Below are 11,227 nucleotides of genomic sequence, written 5' to 3' on the forward strand. Positions count from 1 at the left end.
TTGATTTTAATTTGATCATTCATTATGAATATATAATCCTTATTAATTATTTATAGTGATTAATTTGTATTACTTCATTCGTTATTAACATATCATATTTATATTTTTTTAGTATTGTTTATTAAAATATATTATCTTATATTATTTAATTAAAATTGAAATTATTAATGTTGAATATAATTAATTATAAAAACGATTAAGTATTAGATTATAACTAATATGACGTTTATTAAATATATTAATTTGTTAATTTTAATTATAAATTACTTTATTTTTAATATTTATAATTAAAATTATTATTGATTCTTAATTAATTAATTTTTATTAATAAATTGAATGATATTTATTATTTAATTAATTAATCCATTAAATTACATAAGATATTCCAGTTTGATTTCAAAAATTAAATACAAACATATTTATAATATTAATTTGTTAATTTTAATTATAAATTACTTGATTTTCAAATATTTATAATTAAAATTATTATTGATTTTCAATTAATTAATTTTGATCAATATATTGAATGATATTTATTATTTAATTAAATAATCCATTAAATTATATAAGTTGTTCCTGCTTGATTTCAAAAATTAAATACAAACATAATTTTTTGATAGTATTTCCATGCACAATCAAATACAATCATCTTTGATTCCCAGACATTTTATTCTTGGGCATTCTATTCCCAGACATCGTTTATTTCCAGCCATTTATAAAACCAAAAACCAAACGACCCAAGAATTTATGAGTTCGTATCATTCACCCATCTCATGTAATGACCTTAAAAAATGGTTATATTTTCTTCCAAATACTTTTTAAAAATAGAATTTCAAATCTTGATTGAGTGATTAAGCCTTTGTTCAATAAAAAAAAAATTGTGACTAGGGCAGATATATTTTTGTGTTAGAAGTTTAAATTTTGGTTCCTAATATTTTAAAAGAAAGTCCGTTAATTACTCATGCTTGTAACATTTTTTTTCTTTAAATTTCAATAGGTAGAGGTGAGAATTCAAATTTGTTTTTGTTTAGAAAACTAAAAAAAGAAAAGGTAATTTTAAAAGTTTGTTTTTGTTTTTTGAATTTGACTCAGAATTCAAATATTGGTTTTTTTAAATGTGAATATTATCGTAAAGAATTTGTTTACGATATTGTAAGAAAACAAGTATAAATTTCATAAACTCGTTACCAATAAGTACCTATTGAAATATTTGACTCATTTTTTGACCTTGAGAAGTGTCATCTTTTCTTTGCAACTTCAACGGAGATAGCACCTACCACAACTTTTACCTTATAACTCTCCTTTAAGAAGAATAGAGTTGGCTTTCTTACATGGATGCATAAATTAACCAATTGCTAAGGCAAATGAGACAATGAACTAAAATGAACTAGCTTAATGGAAATTAGCAATGCAATCCCTCGTCTAAGGTCGGAAGTTCGATCCACATCCTTTAATTATTGTAAAAAAATAAAAAATAAAAAATAGAAGCAATGTTCTAGAATTTTCATCTATTCTTACTCTTGGTTTTTTTGTTTTTTGCTTTTGTGAAAGTTATGATCTGAATATCAAAACATGCCTAGCTTTATAACTAAAGATCCATGTAGATTCATCTAGACAAAAGAACAAATCCAATTTTGTTCATCATATGGATCCATCTCTAATATATAAATCCTTGTCCCTACTTTAGCTATCGGGTTAAAATTCAACTTTTTAACTCTAACAACGAGATTCAAGTGTGTGGTTTGATTAAAAGTTGATACTAGTTCGATACTACGTTCATCTTGTTCTCGCTAGCAACTGAGCAACTACAGTGCTTCCAGAAAAACCACAGGGTTTGTTTGGCTTAACTTCTTAGGTTCTAAAGGTTTTAAAGCTAGCTTTATTTGGTGACTTCCTAAGGATGACTGTTTAAGTTCTAACTAACTAGGGAAGAAAGAAATTGTAATGAAAAACAACAAAACGAAGAAAATGGTAGATGGAAACAAGAGAAAAAAATTGCACGGAGGATCAAGTGCTTCAATTGAGTTCTATATTCGTTGAAGTGGAATAGTACAAGTATTTATAAACAAATAATAAAACTAACCACTACTACACTAACCTTAAAAATCTACTACTAACATCGAAAATCTCCTTCATTAATCTCACTAATCCATTAAGCTACTATTCTCCTATTTAGAAGACACTACTCTAAATTAACCCACTAACATAAATTAAAAATAAAAACTAATTTAATTACTACAAAACTAAGTTTGCACTAATTCTTAACCGAAATATTCTAAATGCTACATGAAATTTGATACGGTACGAAGCATGCGGATTCGAAAAGGATCCCTTTCGGTTTCGACATGATACAAGGTTTCATGAAATTCATAACAAAAAGATTAGCATAACTACATGATCAAAAAGCACTCTTGTATAAAGTTATATAAGCTTTTTCCATGCTCCTAATAATTACAGTGATAATTTTATACACTGTAAAGTAAACACAATTATGGGGTCAGATTTACTTTTAACCTTTTCAAGTGGATCAAAATTTGTCTTTACTATTGAACTGCAAAAAAATGTTAAAGTGAATTTCGTGGATCCGTTATCTGACGCTTATAGAAATGCACTATAGAAACTCTCTAACTCTACTGGTACCTTTGTAATTATACTGGATACCTTCTCTCTAATAATAAATTACTCTCTCTCTTTGCTCATGCTCGTGGATGTAGTTAACACACTGTTAGTGCACTACATAAATTTGTGTGTTGATTCTTTACGGTTTACGTTTTTTATTTTATTTATTTATCGAATCCATAACAGAATCTGGTGATTAACTAAGCTTTCTGCTGTGGCAACAGGAAGTAGTTTTGATACCATAAAGAAGAGAAGATCTTTCCAAGAAAAGCACTTTGATGAGTGGGGTCTTAAAAGATTATGGAGAAAGACAAGATTTCAGTGGCACTCAATATGGTAATTCTTGATATCATTCATTTTAGTGGATCTACAAGATCAAATCATTCATCATCTGGCTCAGAAGTTGCTAGGTACCTCTGGCAGCCAACGAGAAAACTGCGGTCTAGTTTCGATTATGTTCTAATATCAACTTTGTATCATAGACCCCACGATCGAGCTGTTTCAGGCAAAAGTGGATATGTGGAAGCAGAATTCTCAGAGACTTATGGCGGAGTTGGATAAGCTTCGAAGCGAACTTCAAGCCGAGATGAAGCACCGGATGAGTCTTCAGATGGAGGTTTTGGAGGTACATACTAAATGCAATGGATTGCAGCAAGAATTTGATAAACTGAAGTTGCTGATGGAGGAGCTAAAGGAAAAACAAGAGGCCAAAGGAAACATTCTTTTTCAAATGAAGGATAAAGATATCATAAAAAAGGAATGGGAAAGAGAAATTAAGGTTCAAAAAGATTTGAATGTTAATTTGGCTTTGGAGCTTAAGAGAAGTCAAGAGGCAAATCTTGAACTTGTTTCAAAGCAGCAGATGGAGATTGAAGATATGGATACATATAGCATTAGCAGTGAAGATAACAAGAGAACAAGCTCAGAGGATCAAGATTTTCCTGAGGAAATAAGAAAGGAAATTCATGGTTCGTGTGTCGAAGAAACCATTTTTCGATTACGTGAAGCGCCCGAAGAAAATGGAAGTAAATCCTTGAAGCTTCACTTACATCAGTTGCAAGAATTTCAAAAGAATCAAGTGGTAATTCCACTTGCCATGAAAACACTAAGTTGTGGAGAGGAAGTTCTTGGGAATTTAGTTGAAAATAATAGAAAGAAAACAAACATGGACACAAAATTTTCTGATGATTTCCAAACTCAAGGTGTTGAAGGCCTCCGTTTCGAAAATGGTGAAAATTGCAGCCCATTTAAAGAAATAGAAGTTCTAAGAAAGAAACTGCAGGTGCTTGAGCAAGACAACAAAGAGCTCAAAGAAGAAAATATGGATCTTCAATTCAAGCTTGAAGAATCAAGGAGGGATATTCAGGCGTGTCGAAACTCAGCTTCTTCCTTTCTATTGCCTGATTTAAATGCTGTCATAAAGATCTCTGAACTATTCTCTGAACTGTATGAATGTTGTCGAATTTCAGCGACAAACGAGAGGAAGCGAATGGATTCCTCTGCATTGATGGCATCTTTAGATTACAAAAGCAACTTCATGGATGGTTGTGGAAATGAAGGTTTTCATGTTGGAGAACAAGTTGAGGTTATCTTCAACAAATTTATCCAACTCAAGAATTTGTTTGAAACTAGTTTTATGCTTCATGAAGAAGGTTGTGGTTTATATGAAGGAGTTAAGAGTCTGCATATGGAATTTGGATTCGACGATATCGGTTTGGAGCAGAATACTATTATTGGTAGCCTCAGGTATGAAAATATGCTGAAGGACAGGGAGATTGAAGGATTGAAGCAATGTAAAAAGGAGTTGGAAGCTCAGATTACAAGGATTGAGGAAGAGAAGAGTCGAACGGAGGCCAGCAAGACCGGTTCTCTCGGGAAAAGCAGTGTGGATCCTATTTGCAAGACATCATTGAAGTTAACAAGAAATGATGAATTAGAAGTGCACTTAATGGAACTAGAGAATGAAAATATTTGCTTATCAGAAAGAACAAGTGGCTTGGAGGCTGTTCTAAGGTACCTGACTGACGAAAAGGAGTCGATTTCTTTGCTGTTACAAGATTCACAGTCTAATGTTGGGAAACTACAGAACAAAGTATGTGAATTGGGAAATGAAATAATGACACAAAAAATTGATTTCAAAGAGAAGTTACAGGCAAGAAAGCAACAATTCTTTGAAGCTTTAGAAGAGATTCAGAGTTTGAAAACAGAAAACAAAAAGCTGCAAGCTATGGTTGAGAGTATAATGGAGGAACATTCTTTATTGAAGATATCAAATAATGAGGTAAGGAAGAAAAGGATAGATTTACAAGAACATTGTGCAATCTTAGAAGTCGAAGTGAACGACACGCTCGAACTGTCTTCCGGGATCTTAAATGAAGTAGAAAATCTAGAAGCGAGTTTTTGTCGAATGCTGAAGGAAGTTAGTTCGAAAGAGAAATCCACAAACGAAGAGCTCGATGCATTGGTTCGAGAAATCCATAAACATAACACAAACGTTGCTCGGGACGATAGCCTGTTAAATCAGATGTACTTGGAAAAAACAGCTGAAGTCGATAATCTTGAACGAAAAGTTATGCACCTCATGAAACAAATGTCTACAACTTCTTATGATGAAACCGAGAGAGGAGTTGTACTTGAACTAAGTTGTTTAAGAGAAGATAAGGCAATGTTAGAAGCTGCTTTGCAAGAAGCTCAAGGAAAACTCAGGCTATATGAGAGCAAGATTGATCACATTCATAAGGAATCAGAAAGCAAAGTGATGGGAGTTATAAATGAGCTAGAAGTTTCAAAGCAAAACCAAGAGATTCTTATGGATTGTCACAGAAAAGTGTTGAGTTCATTAGAAAATGTGAAAAATAGCGAATTGAAATCGAAGAATATGCTAAGGAGGCAAGAACTTAAGTTGAAATCATCTGAAAGTGACAGAAAAAATCTAGCTGAAGAAGTTTCAACTCTCAAGATAAAATTGCAAGATGAAGTTTTGGCACTCAAGAAATCACTCATTGAATCAGAACATCAAAATAAGTGTCTCAAAGTTTCCTTTGAGATGTTATGTGAAGATTATGAGAAACTGAAGGGCAAAAATGTGAAATATTTGGAGGAAATATCTGATATGCAAAAAGTAGCTACTGAATTAGGGGATTATAAAAGAAGTAAAACTGCCCTTGAAGAAAAAGTTTGGAGGCTCGAATGGGAGTTGAGTGCAAAAGAAGCATCTTGTACTTTGCAATCTAAGATGAAAAATGAACTTGCAAGGTTAAGAAGAACAAATAGCCATTTAAAAGGGAAAATGAAGTATCTAGAGGAGGACAAAGAAGACTGTTTCAAGAGAATTCAAGTGCTTGAAGAGAAGCTAAAACAGAAAAATGAAGAAATGTAGAACCATGAAGAGTTAATCAATGGAAACTTTCTTATGGTTCAACCTGTGATAATCCATAGAAATTAAAGGTATCATCGCCATTTTTCCCATTTGTATATTGTTGAAAATCGTATTTGAAATAACTTTTTAAGTGCTTAAAAAAATGTTTTTAAATTAAACACTTGAAAAGTCTTTTCAAATAGGTATGTGCCTACTTAAACCCATATTATCTATTTGTTCAATGTAAATTAAATGTTAATAGTAATAGTGATTGTGTTTTCCAAAATTTCAAGATAAATTGCTACAACAACTGCATAGTCTTTGTTGGAATCCCTTGCGGAATTTTTTTATTCCTCACTCAAAAGTCAAAACTAATCTAATAAGATTTAAAAGTTAAATTATGATCATGATTAATCCATAACATTACCCTATCGCTAATTATGTTGTTTTCTTTCTTTTTTCTTTAACACCTTGGCTAATTATGTTCTTCCTATTTGTATTCCCCCCCCCCCCCCCCCCCCCCAAAAAAAAAATAAAAAATAATAATAATAAATAAAAAAAACGTTCTTCCTAAGAATTTAATTGACCGTTTTGACCATGGCATTGGGTTGGAAGCAACGATATGAAGTATACATTGTTCATAAACTTGATATCATAACGGCACAGATGTCTAAATTCCTTGCCATGATAAAATGTTATTCTTTACTAAAAAAAAATTGACAAATGCCTAATTTCAAATTTTTAGTTGAAAAAGTTACCTTTTTTCTTAGTCCTTCTATTTTAGTCTCTAAATTTTTTAATTTATAAATTTAGTCCTTGAATTTTCAAAGTTTTTAAAATTTATGAATTTACTAAACACAATTTAAAGTTTAAGGTTGGATTTGAAGGTTCCATTAAGCATAATATTAAATTAATATATAATAGATCAATTATTTTTTTAAAAAAAATTCGAATTTGTCGAGAATCTATTACACTCAGAGACCTATTAGACACTTTTAAGTTCAGAGACCATAGACATAAACTTTAAAATTCAATCCCTAAATTTATAATTTAACCATAAGTTCATAACATTATATCAATATAACATTATGACAAGGATATTATTTCCATTACGGGTGAACACCGATCAATCAGAATCAATTTTCTGACCAAACCACTACCGAACCGACTATGATTGATTTAGTAAATGTTCAAACCGACCTCAACTGTCGAGGAGTAAAGGTAGATTGGTTTTATTCTTTGTTTTTATTTTTTTTAAAAAATTCCAATTTGAAAATTTTTCAACCCCTCTCCTTCCCCAACCGAATTCGGTTCAATTGGTCGACTCGATTTTTCGGTCTATCATGCTTACCCCTAATTTCCATTGCGTAGAAGTCTTACCATTTAGATGTAGCCAAACATGAGTCTAGTTGGCATGTTTATATAAACACACAAGCTAAAAAGAATAAATAAAAATCTTAATCAGCTTTGATTTTATTTATTTAGGATAATCAAACGTTCATACATCAGATATAAAATGTCATACACATAATTAACATTATAATTTAAGCAATAAATCCAAATTATTTCTTAATCACTACAAAATAGAGTTCAAATGACATACATGGACTATACTTTCACTAAAATACCTTGAGGAAATTTACATGTACTCATTCAACCTGCTAAAAAGCAAAGTTTAACTAATGCCAAATATTGAAGAATGTGTCTTGGCTTGACAAACTGCAAATAGGAGCGTAAACAGCCTAAATGAGTGGTCCTAGACTCCTAGTACACATTTCTTGCAGCCTCTAGACTCCCAATAAAATGTCGAAGGAAACATACAACTTCGAGATTCGGAAATCGGGGCATAGATTTCAAATACGAATCTCAGATCTCACCTGTTCCAAGAGGTTGCCTTGATGTATCACCAGAGGCCCATGCTTGATAGTCCTTCACAAGCTGCACAACAGATCATCCCAATCAAAGATTTATCCATATGACTTTTTTTAGTATAATAAACATGGAGTATGAAGACTTGAACCTCCGACCTTAAAAGGAAGTAGTCCATATCATTTATTATTGAGCTATACTCATTAATACTCATTTTGGTTTGGTAGGATAATATTATAGAGATTTCAGAAATGGACATTCTCATAAAATCCTGACATGATTTTAACAACTATAATAATATAAAAGCAAAAGCCTCTGTTTTGGAAACAGTTTTACATTTAATATACAAGTGAACTATGATGGATTATGCCTCAATCAGAATGAAGTTCTCTCCTAGGATTATATACCTAGGCATATGAATAATAAAGAAAAGAAATTCAGACTTTCTTTTAATATCTGTGAGGTGTTCGGACCAGCTTACGAACATCTCAACTAATCTCACGAGACAACTCGCCTAACCTTACAACATTTAGGTATCAAGAAAACTCATAGGATATTAAATCCTAGATAGGTGGCAACCATGGGTTGAACCTATGATCTCTTAGCCTTTTATCAAAGGAATATTCCTTATTTACCACTAGGCCAACCCATGATGGTTAAATAATTTTAAAAAAAAAAACAGAAATACAGACCATGTATATTGTCGATTCTCTCTTGTAGTTTTCCTATTTCATGAAGATTACAAATAATGCACACATAAATATCCTTAAATTTAAGAAAATTTCTTGCATGTGTACAGAGTTAGAGATGTAAGAACAAACAAACGTTGAAATACTATACAACAGGTAAAAGCAAAATTTTCCTTATTGCATACAGAAAGTTTTCCAGAAAACCTGGGCTGTGAAGCGGGGAAGCATAAGCTTCAATATTTGTTCAAGGACTTGGGTCCCAGCTGACTCAATTGCTTGTATAGGAATTGCGCGGAAGGCAAAAGGAATCTCAATGTTAACCTGGATTTCCCAGAATAAGACAATTATTTTTTGTTCTTGGACAATGCACACATGTTTTCTAGCGACAATGCTGTTGAATAAAATTGCCATTACCTCAATGACAGTCTCCGATGTGAGCTTCTGCAAGGGTGAGTTGCCTCGATTCACATCATAAGATATCTGGTTCACCATATAAGCTGCATTCCGACACCAAATCAATGTCAAAGCAGTCCTGAAAAAGCATGAACCAAAAGACTCAACATGATGAATGGCTGCTCTTCCAGCAAAATAACTTAGAAATCATTGAGAGCAGCAATACTATAAGGATGCAAATCTAAGGCCAAAAGTAAAAACGCCATTCAGTAATTCTTTCTTTCCTATACTTGGTGCTAATTACTGCAGGCCAAGAAAGTTGTTCTCCAATTTGCCGTTTGGACAAGTGGCAGGATCAGACTATTAAAAAATCCTCCAGAAAAAGGAGGAAAAGTTCTTTATGCAGATGTAGAATGGAATTATGCTGACAAAAGATTGATATTCAATAAACAGTCTTCTAATTCTAATAATTCTTTATTCTAGCAGACTACCACTTATTTTCTGTGTAAGAGTATACCAAGAAATGCCAACGAATTCTCAAATGAAATTGTATTACTGATTATTATACATTAGGACACAGAAAGTGAGCAAAGACTAAGAGCAATGGACCATGGGCACAACTTCTTTCAAATTTCATTTCAAAATTCACCTCATCCATATTTTACAACAAAGAGAAAACCGTTGGAAATTTGAAGGCAGCAAACAACTCATACTCTTGAACACGGAAAAAGGCAGAAAGCAAGGAGAATAAGGGTATAGTTAAAATCACTTTTGTCGCATTCCCAAAACATATATATAACTGCTAAAAAAATCATTTTCATGTTTGATTTTACACTTTTCAACAGGATTTTGTATCAGAGTGACTTTGAACACAACAAAAATGATTCTAAATTGATTTAAATCACTCCCAAACATGGCTTAAATCCATTTGGTATCAGTGTTTGATGCATTAGTTATGCATAATTCAGATCCTTACCGTCAAATTTATCATTTTGTGCAACCACGATTGGGGAGCCCTCAAGCTGTACGTCATTTAAACATGTAAAAAATAAGAACATATCAAAACAAACAAGAAGTAAACTGAGGATTCAACAAACAGAAACGCAAAATAATCCAGACCTTACATGAGAGCAACTTGATACAACACCCATTAGGCTGCACTTCAACTCTAACAATCAAAACAGGGCAAACCTCAAAAGCAAAGAATTTAAACCTATAAACATAACACCTAAAAGTGTTATCATCAACCCGCTCAATCCTCTCCGCGTCCAACACCGAGTATTGACTAGCCGGCAAACTCATATACTCATCTGCATCATACCAAACACAAAATCCCTCAAAATCAAAACCCAAAAAAAAAACACACATTACATAAAATAAAAAGTTCATTAAATAATCCAAAAACCGCTTCTAACATTACTTAGAGGCCGCGCCAGCTGCCGAACTGTGACGGACTCGCTCCTCCGGGCGATGAAGCGCGCTTTTGGATTGGAATTCGTGGAGATTCGAAGCGAAGGCCTGGGAGAATCGTCGGCAGAGGAAGCAAGTATAAGGAATGGTCTGTGGGTAAGAGAAAAAACAGTTCTAGGGTTTTTGCAGCGAAGGGAAATGGAAGACGGGGAGCAAGAACTCAACGCCATTAAAGCGTTCGAGAATTTTGCAGAGAGGAATTGGAATGGATATTGATGTTTGAGGCTTTCAGTGAAGGAAGTAATCAGCAACGAGGGGATGTGGGAGATGGATAAGACAATGGTAAATGAAGCAAACCATTTTTCATCGCTTGCTTTGCTGTTATAAATATAGACATGATTTTATTTTATTTAATACATTTTGAGTGAAATATATGTTTTTTTTTTGCAACTAGAATAATAATCATAATAAATATCTGTATATATCTTGCAATTATACAGTTTATTATATATTTACTACTCAAATTTTCGCCAAAATAAGCATAGTTCGATTCATATTGTACTTGTTCTATTAATTTCGAGATCCCACCTTACGCATTTAATTTAATAATATCGAGATAAGGCGAATATATTACCTAGATCAAAGATCTAGATGCAAGATTCGAAATCATGCTCTAAATTGAGTCACTCCACAATCCTTAAGGGCGGTAAACAACTCAGATTCTTAGGAGTGAAAAAGCCAAAAAAGTGTTTAGTTAGCAGATTAGATTATGTTTCTGAAAACTGTTTGTGAATTCTGTCATACAAATAGTGTAAAACAACTTTTTTATGTCTTCAATATATCCAGATTTTGAATTTAAAATTTAAAATGCATAATTATATTTAAAATG

At 32.3% G+C, this 11,227-nt stretch overlaps 2 protein-coding genes across 2 annotated transcripts; one reads left to right on the plus strand and one right to left on the minus strand.

The window, feature by feature from the left end:
- The first annotated feature begins 2,976 nt into the window (after positions 1 to 2,976).
- LOC120076167 (uncharacterized) lies at positions 2,977 to 6,069 on the plus strand. The gene has a single exon (XM_039029935.2). It carries the CDS (start codon positions 3,137 to 3,139, stop codon positions 5,996 to 5,998), a length of 2,862 nt encoding a protein of 953 aa, XP_038885863.1. The 5' UTR covers positions 2,977 to 3,136; the 3' UTR covers positions 5,999 to 6,069.
- A 1,451-nt stretch (positions 6,070 to 7,520) lies between these two features.
- LOC120074942 (RAP release 2, galactose-binding-like domain protein, putative (DUF1997)) lies at positions 7,521 to 10,739 on the minus strand. The gene is made up of 6 exons (XM_039028050.2): positions 10,349 to 10,739; positions 10,048 to 10,238; positions 9,905 to 9,950; positions 8,950 to 9,032; positions 8,740 to 8,856; positions 7,521 to 7,915 (listed from the first exon to the last, which is right to left on the minus strand). Exons 1-6 carry the CDS (start codon positions 10,566 to 10,568, stop codon positions 7,844 to 7,846), a joined length of 729 nt encoding a protein of 242 aa, XP_038883978.1. The 5' UTR covers positions 10,569 to 10,739; the 3' UTR covers positions 7,521 to 7,843.
- Positions 10,740 to 11,227: the final 488 nt, after the last annotated feature.

Source organism: Benincasa hispida, chromosome 4 (assembly GCF_027475165.1).
Source record: "Benincasa hispida cultivar pf3 chromosome 4, pf3_genome.v1.1, whole genome shotgun sequence".
Lineage (NCBI taxonomy): Eukaryota > Viridiplantae > Streptophyta > Magnoliopsida > Cucurbitales > Cucurbitaceae > Benincasa > Benincasa hispida.

Excerpts from the sequence above, each read along its gene's own strand:
- LOC120076167 (XM_039029935.2), top strand. The coding sequence starts at position 3,137 with ATGTGGAAGCAGAATTCTCAGAGACTTATGGCGGAGTTGGATAAGCTT.
- LOC120074942 (XM_039028050.2), bottom strand. The coding sequence starts at position 10,568 with ATGGCGTTGAGTTCTTGCTCCCCGTCTTCCATTTCCCTTCGCTGCAAA. Across the intron at positions 9,951-10,047 it reads TCAAGTTGCTCTCATGTAAG|CTTGAGGGCTCCCCAATCGT; the intron begins GTCTGGATTATT and ends AATGACGTACAG. Across the intron at positions 8,857-8,949 it reads CATCGGAGACTGTCATTGAG|GTTAACATTGAGATTCCTTT; the intron begins GTAATGGCAATT and ends TGGGAAATCCAG.